The 20246-nt window shown below is 47.8% G+C and overlaps 1 protein-coding gene across 3 annotated transcripts in view; it reads left to right on the top strand.

Moving 5' to 3' along the window:
• The window catches only part of LOC123993014 (RNA-binding protein Nova-1-like), a 63088-nt gene that overhangs the window by 24961 nt on the left and 17881 nt on the right, over nucleotides 1–20246 (top strand). For all 3 annotated transcript variants that reach the window (XM_046294745.1, XM_046294743.1, XM_046294744.1), the window contains one exon: nucleotides 16461–16627. In XM_046294745.1, coding sequence (XP_046150701.1) covers nucleotides 16461–16627 — 167 coding nt within the window. The remainder of the gene's footprint in view (nucleotides 1–16460; nucleotides 16628–20246) is intronic.

Below are 20246 nucleotides of genomic sequence, written 5' to 3' on the forward strand. Positions count from 1 at the left end.
TGCTTTACTGTCAGTGAGTTTTTCATGTCACTCCTAGAGCAGCGGCCTCAGCTCCACTGCATTAGTAAAGACGGGTGAAACCTTGGTCCCGTTAGTCACTGAAGACATTGCTAATTGTTGTTTTGCTGATAGCTAATTGCTATTTTTTCACCCTGCTGTTGGAACCACACAAACACCCCCCAAAAAGACTGAAAGAGGACACTGCTCCCATAAATCAGACGAGAGAGAGAAAGAGTACAAATATCTGTAGAAAGAGGAGGAGAGAGAGGAGGCGAATGGATGGAGTAGGAATGGTGTCCCGTGCATTTTGTTAGTTGAGTCAGACCCTCTCCTCTGCATAATTATAGTCCTGCTGATTCTGTCTCTAGTCTAAACACAGAGAGGCCTATGAGAGGCAGCCCAGGCCAGGGTCGCCCATGGGCCGCACGTGCGATCCCAGCCTTCAGCCCCCCTACGCCTCCTCTTCGTGGCAGGTGCGAGAGGAGAAGGCTGCTTTTCAGAGGCTTCTTCTGGAGCCGCGCGCTATACCGCCTTACACCTCTAACCGGGATGCGAGGGGACAGGGGATCGTCAGTCCGCCTGCCAACAGGCAACGAGAGAAAAAGGGGGGAATCGAGGGGAGGCAGCATCTTAACCCTGACAAACCCCCACGCTTCCTGGGAAAAGCCAAATGACTCTCCTTGACCCATACACACAAACATACACACGTTCTCATGCTGAACCACATTTGAAAGGAAACGTCTGATCCACCGATTCAGCTGTAGAGTCTTTACTAGTGTCGTCTCAGAGACTGGGTCTCCACTTGAGAAATCTTTCGCTGTTTTCTAAAACATGCCGTCCTGTACCAGGAGGTGGTTTAGCTATTTCACAACATATTGACTGACACGTAGCTGTCTACTTGACACTCCAGTGAGTGTTAGATTCTGTTTGTTTAGGAGAGAGCGAGAGCACATTCATATAGGTGAGTTTGCCTTTGATAGTGCTTACACGGTGTAGAACAACACTTGTGATAAAGGATGTGCCGACATCGGCAAGCATAAGGGTTTCATGTGGTTTTTCCGTGGGATTGCCACGATTCAAATCAAATCGGTATTTGTCACATGTGCCAAATACAACAGGTGTAGTAGACCTTACCGTGAAATGCTCACTTACAAACCAACAATGCAGTTCAAATAGCAGCCCATGTAGGGCTGAGTGCAGACTGCAGAGCCTCTGTTATTTGGCTGAGGCCTGTTCACAGGCTCCATTGCCTCATTGCAGTTTGCAGCTGTATGAAATGGGGAACAGATTTTATATGATGTAAAACGGCAAGCATCCCCCGTCTCCATGGAAAAGGTCATTTGTTGAGTAAACGCTGTGGTGCAGATGAATACGAGTTTAGAAGGAACAACACGACTCACAACACGTGCCCATGGAAACAATGAAAAGAGCTCTGTTTCGAATCTGCGGCTCCCACTGGACTCCATCATCATGGCTGGAGAAGGTGTGGTGGAGAAGGAGAGGTGGAGAAGGAGAGGTGGAGAAGGTGTGGTGGAGAAGGAGACGTGGAGAAGGAGAGGTGGAGAAGAAGACGTGGAGAAGGAGAGGTGGAGAAGGTGTGGTGGAGAAGGAGAGGTGGAGAAGGAGAGGTGGAGAAGAAGACGTGGAGAAGGGGTGGTGAGCGGGGGGGAGGGGGGGGGATTAGAGCGGTCTATAAAGTTGTGAAAACGGTAGTAAAGCTGAGTGACCGGCCCAATAAACCCTGCAGCTCGTCAGGGGAGCCACACGACCGGGTGGAGGATAGAGGGAGGAGGGTGGTATCGGAGGGTGAGTCACTGTGGGTAGGAAGGGAGGCAGCTGACACACGGATAGTAGATGGTCAGAGGGGCAAAGGGTAGGGTGGGGTGGTTGATGCCAGCTGACACAATCTGGCCACCCTCCAGACCATACCAGGAGGATGTTTAGACAACTTTGATGGACGCGGGGCGAGCGGGGACAGGTGTGCGGTACCCAACACCGCCAAGGGGAGATGTTCTTAATGGGGATGACACAAAAGAGTTGAGGACAGGGAGCATTTGGGGTGGGAGGGTAGGGTTAGAGGCTTAGAGCCCTAATCGACTGCCTTCAGCTGCCTCCACCCCATCTCCAGAGTGAAGGCATCACCAGGCCCCCGTCTCTTTCCATCGACAGGAGCCACCATGGTCTGGTTGACCCTGGAGCCCGGGCCCACTGCAGAGAAGGTCACAGCCAGCCTTAATGCTCCTTAAAGCCCCGGGCCACTGCTGCCAGTCTAAACTCAGACCTCCATTCCTGTCCTCCTCACACACACACACACACACACACACACACACACACACACACACACACACACACACACACACACACACACACACACACACACACACACACACACACACACACACACACACACACACACACACACACACACACACACACACACACACACACACACACACAGGGCCCTAGAGGGATAGCTCGGGTGGGAGTCAAATAGTCAATTCAACATAATAGAATCCAAGTAGAAAAGCAGGCGGGCGCACAATTGGCCCAGCGTCGTCCGGGTTTGGCTGGTGTAGGCCGTCATTGTAAATAAGAATTTGTTTTTAACTGACTTGCCTTGTTAAATAAAGGTTCAATTTAAAAATTAAAATAAACTAGCTGTGGTGAGATGTTGAGGAGAGGGGGGTGATGTTCGAGAGGGATGGGTGGGGGGTGATGTTCAGAGAGGGAGGACTGGGGGTTGATGTTCAGAGAGGGAGGGCTGGGGGTTGATGTTCAGAGAGGGAGGGCTGGGGGTTGATGTTCAGAGAGGGAGGGCTGGGGGTTGATGTTCAGAGAGGGAGGACTGGGGGTTGATGTTCAGAGAGGGAGGACTGGGGGTTGATGTTCAGAGAGGGGGACTGGGGTGTTGATGTTCAGAGAGGGAGGACTGGGGGTTGATGTTCAGAGAGGGAGGGCTGGGGGGTTGATGTTCAGAGAGGGAGGACTGGGGGTTGATGTTCAGAGAGGGAGGACTGGGGGTTGATGTTCAGAGAGGGAGGACTGGGGGGTTGATGTTCAGAGAGGGAGGGGTGGGGGGTGATGTTCAGAGAGGGAGGGATGGGGGGTTGATGTTCAGAGAGGGAGGGCTGGGGGTTGATGTTCAGAGAGGGAGGGCCGGGGGTTGATGTTCAGAGAGGGAGGACTGGGGGTTTGATGTTCAGAGAGGGAGGGCTGGGGGTTGATGTTCAGAGAGGGAGGGCTGGGGGGTGATGTTCAGAGAGGGAGGGCTGGGGGGTTGATGTTCAGAGAGGGAGGGCTGGGGGGGTGATGTTCAGTGAGGGAGGGCAGCCAAGAGCCTCTCTTCTCTCCCCCCTAGCCTCATTCCTTCATCCCTCCCTGCCTCCCTCCTACCCTCTCGCTCTCCTCCATCACCCACTAACCAAGAGTAGCTGCCTCATTATTCATAGTGTGTGTGTGTGTGTGCGAAGGGGAGTGTGGGTGTATCATAATTAGGCCGTCTGTGCAGTACGGCCCGGCCCAGGGGTTGATGAGACAGGGTTTCAGAGTGCTCCAGCCCCCCCCTCCTCTGATCTCATCTCCTCCCTCCATCTGAGCCCAATGCGGATGGCAATCAGTCACCGTTAGACTGATCTTGGCTGACCAAGAATTCACACGAGGTCCAGTTACCACACATGCCCTGAGACCACAAATGAGCTGCTGAAATGTGTATATGTAACTGTGTTTCAAATGTGTTTCAAATGTGCACGGTTTAGCTGGAAGAGAGCATCTATTCTAGGTATATGTGTGTCAGTGTGTGATTATTTTCTTGGTCTGTGTGCCTGACGTGTGTGCATTAAGCAGAGTGAATGTTTGGTGATTATAGCTGTATATATAGCCCTCTGTGAGTAGGCTTTTGGACGTGTGAGTTTTCTGTGTGTGTGTGTGTGTGTGTGTGTGTGTGTGTGTGTGTGTGTGTGTGTGTGTGTGTGTGTGTGTGTGTGTGTGTGTGTGTGTGTGTGTGTGTGTGTGTGTGTGTGTGTGTGTGTGTGTGTGTGTGTGTGTGCGTGCGTGCGTGTGTGTGTGTGTGTGCGCTTGTCCTTTGTTTATTGTGGGTCAGATGTTTTAGGATGTTAGTAGTATCAGCCACTTGAAATCATCTCCATAGTAAACACGTTGCTCCTCGCTAACGCAGCCTGGTTCACAGCCAAACAAGGCTGGTTTGACACATCTCCCTACTCTGCCTCTGTGGCCATGTTAACATGCAGTTAGACCCATTTGAAATTTAATTGGAAGAAAGTGTGACAACTGTCCATGGAAATACAACTTCCAAGAGTCCTTACAGCAACCTGGCAGAATGTGTTTTTCTCTGGGTAACACCCCTCCTTTCCCACCACTGCCTCTCTCCCCTATCTTCTCTCGCTCTCTCGCTCTCTTTTTAACTCTCTTTCCTTCTCTCTCTTTCAAACCCCTCCCCCCTCTCTCCCTCTCCTGTGCCCTGTCTACTAGCTGGAAGGTCTCAGAGAGGTGTGAAAGAGGGCCTTAGGGGGGTGAGGGACAGAGTGTGAGAGAAGATGAAGTGCACACCAGCGGAGAGAGCAGACATGGCATCTTTTCAGCTGTTTGCACGGCATGGGCCCCGTAACCATGACAACGCCATTCTTGCTGGCTGAAGTCGAACTGAGTAAAAGTGGGGGTGGCTGAGTGGACAGGGGGGGAGAAGGCCCAGGACTCACTCAAAAGAGTGACATCACCTTAGAGGAATTTACTGTTTCTTCCAAGTGCTTTTGTTATTCTTTTGAGATGTTCTTATTCTTCCTCTGGTGTACTCAATCATTGCAAAGCTGAGGAGAAGGAGGCTGTGAATTATGTTTGCTGATTTGCTGTTACAGGTACTTATTCCTCTAGAAAGCTGCAGGCCAGTTGTCCACACCAACACTCCGTTTTCACATGGTTTCCTAAATGACCTAAATGCGTTCCTTGGCTGTACAACCTGGCCCTCAGACTCAGTGGCTGCAGAGCGCCTCTCTCTCTCTCTCTCTCTCTCTCTCTCTCTCTCTCTCTCTCTCTCTCTCTCTCTCTCTCTCTGACCACTCATCTCATCCACATTCAAAAGACATAAAGTGATTTTGGACGGCAACCATTTGCCAAGTTTCCTTGACCCCCACCCCCTCCTCCCTTACTGTTCATGATTGCATAAGCACATGCAACGTCCACATCCAGTGTAGTCGCCTCACATGCAACCTCTCCTTTTTAAATAATAGCACATTACGTCACCCAACAGGCAACAGCTGCCCCGTAATATTTTCGGGGGGCCTGCCGGTTGCCTGGGTGACTAGGAGGAATAGTCATGGGTCTGGACTGAACCAACCGCCTCCTTCTCTCCAGCAAAACACACATAAACACATTGCATCCCTGGAGACCCCAGTCTCCCAGCACCTCTCTCTCCTGCTTTGTGTGTAGGGCTAGACAATGAGCCCCCGACACTCAGGGGACCCATCTGTTTCAAAAGTGCAATCAAGTGAGCCGCGATGGGTGGACAGGAAAATACGACTCACAGAGGAAGGGTGAAGCCTGTTTTTATATTCTCCCCTGTCTCTCAGTCGTCCTCGTTGACTCTTTCTCACACACTCTTTCTCTCTCTCTCTCTCTCTCTCTCTCTCTCTCTCTCTCTCTCTCTCTCTCTCTCTCTCTCTCTCTCTCTCTCTCATCTCTCTCTCTCTCTCTCTCATTCTCTCTCTCTCTCTCACTCATTCTCTCTCTCTCTCTCACTCATTCTCTCTCTCTCTCTCTCTCTCTCTCTCTCTCTCTCTCTCTCTCTCTCTCTCTCTCTCTCTCTCTCTCTCTCTCTCTCTCTCTCTCTCTCTCTCTCTTCCTCTCTCTCTGTCTGATGATCATCAAGCCAAGAAACATCTGTAACCCCTTCCACGGGTGAGAGTTCATGTTCCAAAACCTAGTCAGAACAGGCAGAGTCTTCTGCTACAGTGTCCCCCTGTCTGCTGAGACAGATAGCTCTGCCTACTTTGTCCCTGGAGCTGGGCCGGGTCATTAAGCTATTTCTATGGGTTCAGTACCCTGTCAATCAATGAATCAATCAATCTCTCTCTGCTAGGCTGGTATCAGCTTGTGGTCAGCACTTTCTAAATGACAGTGAGTTCTTCCCTTGGAGACATGGGTTTTTGATCTATTCAACCTTTGTGGTGTGACTCAGTGTTAACCTGTAATCTAAAAATAGTTTAACACCATAAATTGACCATAAGGTTACTGGAGAGTATGCATTCTGTTTACCCATGAGAACAACTCACTTCAAGTGTCTGTGAGCTTTCTTTTAATCTGGATTGGTTTTTGTTCTGCATTTACACAGGCAGGAGAATTCTGATATTTTTTTACACAGGTGGGGATTCTGCTATTTTTTTCCACAGGCAGGGGGATTCTGCTATTTTTTTCCACAGGCAGGGGGATTCTGCTATTTTTTTCCACAGGCGGGGATTCTGCTATTTTTTTACACAGGCGGGGATTCTGCTATTTTTTTACACAGGCGGGATTCTGCTATTTTTTCACACAGGCAGGGGGATTCTGATTTTTTTTTACACAGGCAGGGGGATTCTGATTTTTTTTTACACAGGCAGGGGGATTCTGATTTTTTTTTACACAGGCAGGGGGATTCTGATTTTTTTTTACACAGGCAGGGGGATTCTGATTTTTTTTTACACAGGCAGGGGGATTCTGATTTTTTTTTACACAGGCAGGGGGATTCTGATTTTTTTTACACAGGCAGGGGATTCTGATTTTTTTTTACACAGGCAGGGGGATTCTGCTATTTTTTTACACAGGCAGGGGATTCTGCTATTTTTTCACACAGGCAGGGGGATTCTGATTTTTTTTTTTACACAGGCAGGGGGATTCTGATTTTTTTTACACAGGCAGGGGATTCTGCTATTTTTTTACACAGGCAGGGGGATTCTGCTATTTTTTTACACAGGCAGGGGGATTCTGATTTTTTTTTACACAGGCAGGGGGATTCTGATTTTTTTTTACACAGGCAGGGGGATTCTGATTTTCTTTTACACAGGCAGGGGGATTCTGATTTTCTTTTACACAGGCAGGGGGATTCTGATTTTTTACACAGGCAGCCTAGAACAAACACAGCATATGTGACATGGCTGAGTGATTCTGCCTCATCACATTTCCTCTATTTTGTGACATTAAACCCATTGAAAGTCTCCCCTATAATAGGCCGATAATCCTTCTATTAGATCAAAGGTACACAGTTTACCGGGTTTAACCAGGGCCTATGGAGCTCCCTTTAATGAGCTTACATTAAACCTATCCACCGTATCTCAAAGTTTAAGATTGGTATGTATCAGGCTTTTTCCCTCTCTAAGGTTATCCCAGTGTGAATCCAGTCATGATAGAATACTGGATTGTTTTCAAGAAGTCTCAGAATTGGAATAAGGGATTGAACTGGGATGATTTCAGTGAAAGCGGTAGAATTAAATACATCTTCAAGTGCTTCCTGGTGATCCAGAGATGGGCTCTGCCATTGGACGCCCACCAGAATTAGCCAGGAGAAGTGTGTATGTAAGAGCTGTGTAAGAGGACATTTAAGCGGAGGGTTGCCCCCTCTGCTGCTGCTGCATGTGAGGTTTTTCATGCTCTCAGGGGCAGGGGAGCAGGGGAGGCCAGGGCACACATCATCTCTCAGCAGCTCCCCTCTCTGCCCGTTCGTGCAGGGAATGAATGAGTCACACAATTAATGATTCCATAAAAACAACTGCTCTTGAAATGGCCCATTGCTCTCAGCATGGCAGTTGTTGCTGGAGCTGAATTCTCCCAGCCAGGCCATCCATCTACTACATGAAGTGCTTCTCAATGACTTGTGTCAGGCCAAAGGCTCCAAGACGAGGTTCATCTGACCACATTTGAAGAAAATATTTGACCTGTTCCCTATAATGCCCATCAACAGTTCAGTTGTATTCGTATTTTCATTAATTTCAGGTTCAAATGATTGCAGAAGGAAATCCTTCACCCGTAGAAATTGTAAATAAGAAAGTACTAAATACTTTTAAGCAGTCTTGTGTGCTTTTAATTGGGAGGAAATCAGGGGTTTCCCTGCTATAGTAACTGTAACTATAGCAGTAACCAGGTAGAGGTTAGTCAGACCAACACGAGTAGTAGGGATGGGACTGCCAACTGAGCATGCTCTGTGAGCACTGTGGGAGATGTCAACATAGCAGAGAAAAGCTTTGTCAAACAGTGACACTTCTCCTGCAGGGTCACCCCATGTAACCTCACCCCCTCCCTCTCATGCACACACACACACACACACACACACACACACACACACACACACACACACACACACACACACACACACACACACACACACACACACACACACACACACACACACACACACACACACACACACACACACACACACACACACACACACACACACATTTCCCCTTTAGCTACATTACAAAAGTCATCACTTTCCTAGGCCTTCATTTAACGAGTAAGGTTCAACTGTGCTGCTGAATATCAAACCTTAAGCAGAGAGTATATCTATAGAAATTACCTATACAATTGAAAATACAGAAAAACAGTTGCAAAAAAGGGTACAATTTGATAGGATCTGATAGGATGGCCTTTGCTGCAGTATAACCAGTCTGCCCACCCCTCTTACCCACATCAACATGCTAAGACAATGGCCATCTCTGCCCTAATAATCCACTGGCTGATTGGTCGGGCCCAGATTGTCATGTTTGTCATTTATTATCATGTCTTGTCCCTGTGCTCCCCATGCTATTCGTTTCCCTCTGCTGGTCTTATTTGGTTCTTTCCCTCCTTCTATCCCTCTCTCTCCCCCTCCCTCTCTCACTCTCTCGCTCTCTCTTCTCTCTATCGTTCCGTTCCTGCTCCCAGCTGTTCCTATTCCCCTAATCATCATTTAGTCTTCCCACACCTGTTCCCGATCCTTTCCCCTGATTAGAGTCCCTATTTATTCCTTTGTGATCCGTTCCTGTCCCGTCGGTTCCTTGTTTTGTATTCACCATGCTGTGATTGTGTTTCGCCCTGTCCTGTCGTGTTTTTTGCCTTCATCAGATGCTGCGTGTGAGCAGGTGGCTCTATCAACTACGGCCTGCGCCTACCCGAAGCGACCTGCAGTCTGTGGCCGCTTCTCTAGTTATTCCCCTCTACAGACTAGAGGATTTTTGTTATTCCCTGTTTGGATTTAAATAAACTCTGTTTCTGTTAAGTCGCTTTTGGGTCCTCTTTCACCTGCATGACAGAAGGAACCGACCAAGGAATGGACCCAGCGACTTCAGACGCTCGTTACACTGCCGTCGAGATCCAAGGAGCCATGCTCGGCAGACACGAGCAGGAATTGTCTGCTGCTCGCCATGCCGTGGAGAACCTGGCCGCTCAGGTTTCCGACCTCTCTGGACAGTTCCAGAGTCTACGTCTCGTGCCACCTGTTACTTCCTGGCCTGCCGAGCCTCCAGAACCTAGGGTTAATAACCCACCTTGCTACTCCGGGCAGCCCACTGAGTGCCGCTCCTTTCTCACGCAGTGTGAGATTGTGTTCTCTCTCCAACCCAACACATACTCTAGAGAGAGAGCTCGGGTTGCTTACGTCATTTCACTCCTTACTGGCCGGGCTCGAGAATGGGGCACAGCTATCTGGGAGGCAAGGGCTGATTGCTCTAACAAATTCCAGAACTTTAAAGAGGAGATGATTCGGGTTTTTGACCGTTCAGTTTTTGGTGGGGAGGCTTCTAGGGCCCTGGCTTCCTTATGCCAAGGTGAACGGTCCATAACGGATTATTCCATTGAGTTTCGCACTCTTGCTGCCTCTAGTGAGTGGAACGAGCCGGCGCTGCTCGCTCGTTTTCTGGAGGGACTCCACGCAGTGGTTAAGGATGAGATTCTCTCCCGGGAGGTTCCTTCAGATGTGGACTCTTTGATTGCTCTCGCCATCCGCATAGAACGACGGGTAGATCTTCGTCACCGGGCTCGTGGAAGAGAGCTCGCATCAACGGTGTTTCCCTGCTCCGCATCGCAACCATCTCCCTCCTCTGGCTTTGAGACTGAGCCCATGCAGCTGGGAGGGATTCGCATCTCGAATAAGGAGAGGGAACGGAGGATCACCAACCGCCTGTGCCTCTATTGCGGAGTTGCTGGACATTTTGTTAATTCATGTCCAGTAAAAGCCAGAGCTCATCTGTAAGCGGAGGGCTACAGGTGAGCGCAACTACTCAAGTCTCTCCATCAAGGTCCTGTACTACTTTGTCGGTCCACCTACGCTGGACCGGTTCGGGTGCTACATGTAGTGCCTTGATAGACTCTGGGGCTGAGGGTTGTTTCATGGACGAAGCATGGGTTCGGAAACATGACATTCCTTTCAGAGAGTTAGATAAGCCTACGCCCATGTTCGCCTTAGATGGTAGTCATCTTCCCAGTATCAGATTTGAGACACTACCTTTAACCCTCACAGTATCTGGTAACCACAGTGAGACTATTTCTTTTTTGATTTTCCGTTCACCGTTTACACCTGTTGTTTTGGGTCATCCCTGGCTAGTATGTCATAATCCTTCTATTAATTGGTCTAGTAATTCTATCCTATCCTGGAACGTTTCTTGTCATGTGAAGTGTTTAATGTCTGCCATCCCTCCCGTTTCTTCTGTCCCTACTTCTCAGGAGGAACCTGGCGATTTGACAGGAGTGCCGGAGGAATATCATGATCTGCGCACGGTCTTCAGTCGGTCCCGAGCCAACTCCCTTCCTCCTCACCGGTCGTATGATTGTAGTATTGATCTCCTTCCGGGGACCACTCCTCCTCGAGGTAGACTATACTCTCTGTCGGCTCCCGAACGTAAGGCTCTCGAGGATTATTTGTCTGTGTCTCTTGACGCCGGTACCATAGTGCCTTCTTCTTCTCCGGCCGGGGCGGGGTTCTTTTTGTTAAGAAGAAGGACGGTACTCTGCGCCCCTGCGTGGATTATCGAGGGCTGAATGACATAACGGTTAAGAATCGTTATCCGCTTCCCCTTATGTCATCAGCCTTCGAGATTCTGCAGGGAGCCAGGTGCTTTACTAAGTTGGACCTTCGTAACGCTTACCATCTCGTGCGCATCAGAGAGGGGGACGAGTGGAAAACGGCGTTTAACACTCCGTTAGGGCATTTTGAGTACCGGGTTCTGCCGTTCGGTCTCGCCAATGCGCCAGCTGTTTTTCAGGCATTAGTTAATGATGTTCTGAGAGACATGCTGAACATTTTTGTTTTTGTCTATCTTGACGATATCCTGATTTTTTCTCCGTCACTCGAGATTCATGTTCAGCACGTTCGACGTGTTCTACAGCGCCTTTTAGAGAATTGTCTCTACGTAAAGGCTGAGAAGTGCTCTTTTCATGTCTCCTCCGTTACTTTTCTCGGTTCCGTTATTTCCGCTGAAGGCATTCAGATGGATTCCGCTAAGGTCCAAGCTGTCAGTGATTGGCCCGTTCCAAGGTCACGTGTCGAGTTGCAGCGCTTTTTAGGTTTCGCTAATTTCTATCGGCGTTTCATTCGTAATTTCGGTCAAGTTGCTGCCCCTCTCACAGCTCTTACTTCTGTCAAGACGTGTTTTAAGTGGTCCGGTTCCGCCCAGGGAGCTTTTGATCTTCTAAAAGAACGTTTTACGTCCGCTCCTATCCTCGTTACTCCTGACGTCACTAGACAATTCATTGTCGAGGTTGACGCTTCAGAGGTAGGCGTGGGAGCCATTCTATCCCAGCGCTTCCAGTCTGACGATAAGGTTCATCCTTGCGCTTATTTTTCTCATCGCCTGTCGCCATCTGAGCGCAACTATGATGTGGGTAACCGTGAACTGCTCGCCATCCGCTTAGCCCTAGGCGAATGGCGACAGTGGTTGGAGGGGCGACCGTTCCTTTTGTCGTTTGGACAGACCATAAGAACCTTGAGTACATCCGTTCTGCCAAACGACTTAATGCCCGTCAAGCTCGTTGGGCGTTGTTTTTCGCTCGTTTCGAGTTTGTGATTTCTTACCGTCCGGGTAGCAAGAACACCAAGCCTGATGCCTTATCCCGTCTGTTTAGTTCTTCTGTGGCTTCTACTGATCCCGAGGGGATTCTTCCTTATGGGCGTGTTGTCGGGTTAACAGTCTGGGGAATTGAAAGACAGGTTAAGCAAGCACTCACGCACACTGCGTCGCCGCGCGCTTGTCCTAGTAACCTCCTTTTCGTTCCTGTTTCCACTCGTCTGGCTGTTCTTCAGTGGGCTCACTCTGCCAAGTTAGCTGGTCATCCCGGTGTTCGAGGCACTCTTGCGTCTATTCGCCAGCGCTTTTGGTGGCCGACTCAGGAGCGTGACACGCGCCGTTTCGTGGCTGCTTGTTCGGACTGCGCGCAGACTAAGTCGGGTAACTCTCCTCCTGCCGGTCGTCTCAGACCGCTCCCCATTCCTTCTCGACCATGGTCTCACATTGCCTTAGACTTCATTACCGGTCTGCCTTTGTCTGCGGGGAAGACTGTGATTCTGACGGTTGTCGATAGGTTCTCTAAGGCGGCACATTTCATTCCCCTCGCTAAACTTCCTTCCGCTAAGGAGACGGCACAAATCATTATTGAGAATGTATTCAGAATTCATGGCCTCCCGTTAGACGCCGTTTCAGACAGAGGCCCGCAATTCACGTCACAGTTTTGGAGGGAGTTCTGTCGTTTGATTGGTGCGTCCGTCAGTCTCTCTTCCGGGTTTCATCCCCAGTCTAACGGTCAAGCAGAGAGGGCCAATCAGACGATTGGTCGCATACTACGCAGCCTTTCTTTCAGAAACCCTGCGTCTTGGGCAGAACAGCTCCCCTGGGCAGAATACGCTCACAATTCGCTTCCTTCGTCTGCTACCGGGTTATCTCCGTTTCAGAGTAGTCTGGGTTACCAGCCTCCTCTGTTCTCATCCCAGCTTGCCGAGTCCAGCGTTCCCTCCGCTCAAGCGTTTGTCCAACGTTGTGAGCGCACCTGGAGGAGGGTGAGGTCTGCACTTTGCCGTTACAGGGCACAGACGGTGAGAGCCGCCAATAAACGCAGGATTAAGAGTCCAAGGTATTGTTGCGGCCAGAGAGTGTGGCTTTCCACTCGCAACCTTCCTCTTACGACAGCTTCTCGTAAGTTGACTCCGCGGTTCATTGGTCCGTTCCGTGTCTCCCAGGTCGTCAATCCTGTCGCTGTGCGACTGCTTCTTCCGCGACATCTTCGTCGCGTCCATCCTGTCTTCCATGTCTCCTGTGTTAAGCCCTTTCTTCGCACCCCCGTTCGTCTTCCCTCCCCCTCCCGTCCTTGTCGAGAGCGCACCTATTTACAAGGTACATAAGATCATGGACATGCGTTTCGGGACGGGGTCACCAATACCTAGTGGATTGGGAGGGTTACGGTCCTGAGGAGAGGAGTTGGGTTCCGTCTCGGGACGTGCTGGACCGTTCACTCATCGATGATTTCCTCCGTTGCCGCCAGGATTCCTCCTCGAGTGCGCCAGGAGGCGCTCGGTGAGTGGGGGGTACTGTCATGTTTGTCATTTATTATCATGTCTTGTCCCTGTGCTCCCCATGCTATTCGTTTCCCTCTGCTGGTCTTATTTGGTTCTTTCCCTCCTTCTATCCCTCTCTCTCCCCTCCCTCTCTCACTCTCTCGCTCTCTCTTCTCTCTATCGTTCCGTTCCTGCTCCCAGCTGTTCCTATTCCCCTAATCATCATTTAGTCTTCCCACACCTGTTCCCGATCCTTTCCCTGATTAGAGTCCCTATTTATTCCTTTGTGATCCGTTCCTGTCCCGTCGGTTCCTTGTTTTGTATTCACCATGCTGTGATTGTGTTTCGCCCTGTCCTGTCGTGTTTTTTGCCTTCATCAGATGCTGCGTGTGAGCAGGTGGCTCTATCAACTACGGCCTGCGCCTAATAGCGACCTGCAGTCTGTGGCCGCTTCTCTAGTTATTCCCCTCTACAGACTAGAGGATTTTTGTTATTCCCTGTTTGGATTTAAATAAACTCTGTTTCTGTTAAGTCGCTTTTGGGTCCTCTTTCACCTGCATGACACAGATTACCCGTTGGACACCAGCTGTCAGGAACTCACAGAGGCTCTTTACGCCAAGCGACAGTCTGAGATTCCTCAATTGCTCTGTATTAATAGCTTGCCACAACTGGTACTGCGTAGGGCCAAACTCAACCCCATTGGCCCAAGAAAACAATGGAGGGAAAGGAGGAAGCAGGACGCTGCAACTGGTCGGAGGCGATAAGGACAAATGTCAGTCCAGCCCTAACAGAAGAGAGAGGGAGGGAAACAGGGAGAGGGAGAGGGGGAGAAAAAGAGGGAGAGAGAGGGAGAGGGCTCGGTTTGGGACTGGCCTAGTTTCTGCCACGGTATGAGGGCTTTTAGGTGGGTTGCTTTCCTTTCATGGTCTAAACACACATGTTCTGAGAGAACGGTGAAAATATATTTACACAGAGAGAAGTTGTGTTGGTCTTGGATGCCTGGCGCCAATGCAACTGATAAAGGCAGTAGAGGAAGATAATTAACCAAGGTCTGTAGCAAGGCTGAAAGAATCTGGACCTAAAAATGAAGTGCTTGCTGTATAGTACTGGTAACGCAGAGGTCGACATTGTAAATAAACCCTTTTATTGTCCAATTCCCCTCCTGAGGGACACTCCAATGTCAAGACCAGTCAATGACTCGTGTTACTATTGAATTAGTTGCAATATGAAGTCTTTCAGTAGACTCCCTGTCCAACACTAGCCATTATGTCCTGTAGGCCATTCTCTGAACAACAAGACACTCCATAGACGTGTGGCTGTTGTATCAGCTGCGTTCACAACTTCATCCTGTCATGGGATCGCAGTACAGTGTAACACTGAACAGATGTGGCCATGTGGATGTTTTAAACATTTGTCTCAATGCTAATCATGATTGTAGACATACAATAGTGAAGCCAAATGGTTGATAATGAATGTAGCAGATGGGTTGCTAGTACAGTGCCTTGCAAAAGTATTCATCCCCCTTGCAACAATCCCAGTGGCTAGATGTGCCAAGCTTATAGAGACATACCCCAAGAGACTTGCAGCTGTAATTGCTGGCTCTACAAAGTATTGACAAGTTTTCCATTTCTTTTATATTAGTTCTTGTTTGTTTCCCAATGTTGTGTAAATGAAATGATACAACCCCCCCCCCCCCCCCCATTTTTTTAATTTTTAAATTCCAGGTTGTAGGGCAACAAAATAGGAAAAATGCCAAGGGGGTGAATAGTTTCACCAGCCACTGTGTGTATATATGTGCAAACCTGGTCAAGAACTACAGGAAACGTATGATCTCTGTAATTGCAAACAAAGGTTTCTGTACCAAATATTAAGTTCTGCTTTTCTGATGTATCAAATACTTATGTTATGCAATAAAATGCAAATTAATTACTTAAAAATCATACAATGTGATTTTCTGGATTTTTGTTTTAGATTCCGTCTCTCACAGTTGAAGTGTACCTATGATAAGAATTACAGACCTCTACATGCTTTCTAAGTAGGAAAACCTGCAAAATCTGCAGTGTATCAAATACTTGTTCTCCCCACTGTGTATATATATATATACAGTATATATACTGTAGAAATATAGGACTAGTGCATAGAGCATGACATAGATCCTTAATCTGCTGTATTACTGTAAACGCACTTTGACCTTGGGTGATGTTAATTACTCAGTAGTATTCATGCTGCCTAACAGGCTTCATTTAGGTATATCATCACTGTCTACATTTCAAATGACCTGACACACCATAGTATAATAGTCATGGACTTCATTTAGGCAAGTCTCTAGTCAATTGAGTATTTTCATCCTAGCCTGGTCCGAGATCTGTTTGTGACGTATACACAACTCCTATATGATACTTTTGGCATGACAATGACAATAGGAGTTGGCAAAACAGTACAAAACAGATCTGTAACCAGGCTGTATTCATCCTTCTGACCCTGTATGACTTTACTGGTGTAATTTGACCAGGCTTTACTGATATTACTTTCACAGATGGAAGATGTGAAGTCAGGAAACTGAAATAGAAAAAAAAAACGATATTGGGTCATTGCATAAGACTGTATTTAGAAATGACAGGGTTGTATTTTACGACGTGGCAAATATTATTACACAATTCCTATGTTGGCCGCCATCTTGGGAAAGACCAGAAGTGAAACTTTTGAAATTTGGGAAAAGAGGGAATCACTGGACATTAAAGAAATACACATTCTGTTTTTTATTTTTTATGTTTGATTAGGCCTACACATACTCATAAAATGACATTTTCTGAAGATGTTTGATGGGTAATGAGAGTACATTACCCGTAATAAATATTGCATATGTTCTATATGTATTTGTCAACAACCAAAGCTCCTACCAAAATCTTTAAGTTAGTAAAGTCATGTTCTGTATGTGTTTCCGTCTGTTCTCCAGGCACGACAGAGCGGGTGTGTCTGATCCAGGGGACAGTGGAGGCTCTGAATGGAGTCCATAACTTCATCGCTGAGAAGGTGCGGGAGATGCCGCAGAGCACCCAGAAATCAGAACCGGTCAGCGTACTGCAGCCACAGACCACTGTCAACCCTGACCGCATCAAACAGGTGAAGCCCATTACCATGATCCCAACCCCTACCTTTTTTCTCTCAAGACCGCCTGGTGTTCAGACCGAGACTACTTTCTCTCCCTGGACTAAATGAGAGTTCAACCTGAGAGTGTATAGGGAATGTAAAAGGGAGTTTCCCATGTGTTTTTGTAACCTATTTCATGCCAACGGAGGCAATGAAAGTGTCTGTGTGCGTGTGCACGTGCACGTCTGGTTGTAGGTGTGTGTTGGGTAGGTAGGTATGAGCGTGACTTAGCAAACTGACAATCCTGGACTGAACCATTATAGAGGAGAGTCAGTGCGGTAGCTGAGCCAAAATGTTGACCCCTGAGCTAGTCAGCCCAAAATGGATGATTCTAATCCCAGTCATTCGTTTCTATATAGCCTCACTCCATTGTCTGTGTGTTGGCAGCTACCATCTCACAACAAGGGGTGGAATTCATTATTATTTGTCTTTCGAAGAAGGCCCAATCTAATAAATCATTGCAGTGTGAGTTTGTGGCCAAGCTCTGATTTTGTGTCTGCACAAGGCTCGATGCAGGGAGGGAGTGTTCCCGGCTTCCATGTTAACAGACAGGAAGAGACATCCTCCGGCTGTGATATAATCCACTCAGACAGGACACGGAGGCTGGGGTGTGGGGTTTCTTGCACTTCCAGATAGGCCCCCTTAAAGCCACACATGTGACATTAACCACGGGTCGCTAGCCTCACTACCCTCAACCTGTCACCGGCTATCACACAGGCCAGGGTCCTGTGTCTGGAAGGAAGCTCCCCCAGCACCGCAGAGGAAGTGTGGCTCATAAGTGTCGTCCAGCTAAAACACATAGATGAGGTGTGAGAAGTGGCAAAGGCCATCCTCCAAAATCCACATCAGGGCTGAGACTTTCAGCTCATTTGTGCTGCGACATTTAATCCAGCTGATTTGCTCTTTCCATCACCCTCTCCAGCTTCCACTTCCTTGAAAATCAACCGTAGCGGAACCATCGAATGAAAATTACAATAAGAATTGTCACTGTATTTTTTTCATATAGAACTCTGTTGTTTGGCCTTTCAGAGTCCACCAGTTCATACCAACACAGAACAGGCTCAATTAGGCAAGCCATTGATTCCTCCTCCCAATCTCTTTAAATGATTATCACTTCTGGCCACTTGATGATTGCACTCTATTGATTCGGGGAGGACCTGCATTGTTTTCATCTGCAACATTGACCCTGCTCATCTATTTACCGTCCCGTTAATTCAATTACCCTCTAGGACAAAGAGCACATGTTGGGTATTAATAATTCAGAACTTGAGTTATTTTCTGGTATCTCGGCTGTGTTTTCGTCCATGCTCATCCCTCATGGCGTTGTCCCTTCTGTGCTTACTGAGCAGACTCAGTGACAGGAGGCCATAACCTAAATTTGTGGAACACAACACGGCCTGCTCCCTCTCCTGCCGCGCGGCCAGCCTGATTATTAACGTGTGTAATTGTAGGAGTTATCAGACGAGTTACACACCTCTCTGCTGGGCAAAGAATAGTCCACTGGGGAAAAAGCTACTGCAGAGTGGACATTTTGCAGTTCTGATATAGTCAGGAATTTATGCATAATATACACTTACACACACATTATACAGGCACGCATGCATGCACGCACACACACACACTCTCACACACACACATACTGTTTCCTAGGAACACACGCACATACAGTACATATCAAAACTGATGCACGCAGATACACAAACCAGTATTTAAAGGAAAGATGCACTCATTTTGAATGTTGTACGTTTTTGCACAACTCGTCACACCAGCTGTATTTCTGCCTGCTTGAGCGGCAATTAGCTCAAGATGCACATGAAATGACCCCGGGAATTGATAGAACATCACTCAGAGAACATCACTAAAACGAAATAACATTCAAAATGGGCGAATCGTTCCGTTAAGCTTTTGAGTGAACTTGGAGTGACCTTGGATCAATCCAACGATGGATTGATGGCAGGGCTGGAAAAAGAACAGCTCCTATGGCATCAGATAAAGGGCAGTTATTTTAGACAGAAATAATTCCCGTGCCTCTCTTTTACTATTAATAATAATGAGTTTAAGAGTGGCGTGTGGAAGGATTCTGTGTTTGAATTACAGACAGACAGTGTAGCCTGTCGATTGCTGGACTATTAGTAATGTAAGCTCTTCTCCAAACTCCCAATAGTCTGGTTTCATTTGATGAATGGACTTCCATACTCAACCCAAAGGCCCAACGCATATGCGCTTTGAGGGCTTATTTTGGTTGTGTGTGTGGTTATTGTTTCAACGTGGTTGTTGTCACGAGCACGGCTGTCGTGGCATGTGTCTCGTTGTTGGTCACCCTAGGGAGCAGAGTGAGTGAGAGATGTAAGATCAGATGTAAAGTCATGTTAAGCAACAGCTGCCAGCCTGGCTCTCTGTGAGGTACAGCCGCTAATATCCACTAGCCAAATGGGGACAGGACAGGCAGGAGCACAGGCAGCTTACAAAAAATAAAAGCTAATGCCTAACTCAATGAAATCACTCAGGACAGACAGACAGGCAAGCACAAAACACATTCACACCCACCGACACTGAATCTCACTTAACATGGAGCGACATTCAAACTGATACCTAGGCTAATACATGACTAGTTTAGCTGAAATGCTAAATAGCATTGTTGTGCTAGCTAACGTTGATCTGATCTGGCATTTCAAGGCAACAACAGCCCACTATGGCGAGACTGTGATGTCTAAAATAGCATGATGACAGTGAAGTTGCGTCAACTTTGCGCTGTGCCCTGCTGCCTTTGGTCTCAAATGTTTTCAGAATCCTCCCTCCAGTGATTTCCTCTGGCCAACTGCAGTTTCCTGTGACCTTTCACCCCATGCTGGAACACCTGCTTCCTACTTCCTGTTATTGCCCTGTCCACACAGGAAGTAGCCCATTAATGCAAAGGAAATCAGGAGTCAGGTTAACTTCGAGTTAGCTGTGAGTGAGTGGAAAAGTGGAAATGTGGGATATGGTATTGGAATTTCTCCCAAAAATGTGTCATGCTCCACCATCGGACACCAAAATGCATTGTAGTTGTGACTAGCACACCATGTGTGTAGAGGGCTATTTGTTGTGATACAGAAATAGTTTCATAGTTGAGTGACTCTGCACAGTATAAACAATCGCTTCCCATACAACATGAGCCCTCCCTCACAGCATGACCCTAGCAACTCCAGAAATATTTAAAATATTCTCTGGTTTCCGTGATGATCATCTGATATAACTGAGGTTTTGAGGTCAATTACAAGGAATTGTGCATCAGTGATTTCGTTTCAAATTGAAATGTGGATTTTATTCTGGTCGGTCACAGAAACAATACTGTTTATATTCTCAACGATTCCGAAAATCAACATGTAAGCGACCAAGAAGATCCTACGCAGTAAACGATCGGTCTTTCGTCTCATCTCTTAATTAAAATAACCGTAAACCTCAAATCTTAAAATGATCCCTAACCCTGTAGTAACGTTGTTCTCCATTGGAAAGACATAAGTGGCTGCGCCGTTTCAGCCCACCCTTCCCTCCGCAACACCACCAAGCCCAGTCTATTTCATTAACCAGCATCCTGAATCTAATAACTGCA

Source organism: Oncorhynchus gorbuscha, linkage group LG13, assembly GCF_021184085.1.
Source record: "Oncorhynchus gorbuscha isolate QuinsamMale2020 ecotype Even-year linkage group LG13, OgorEven_v1.0, whole genome shotgun sequence".
Classification (NCBI taxonomy): Eukaryota; Metazoa; Chordata; class Actinopteri; order Salmoniformes; family Salmonidae; genus Oncorhynchus; species Oncorhynchus gorbuscha.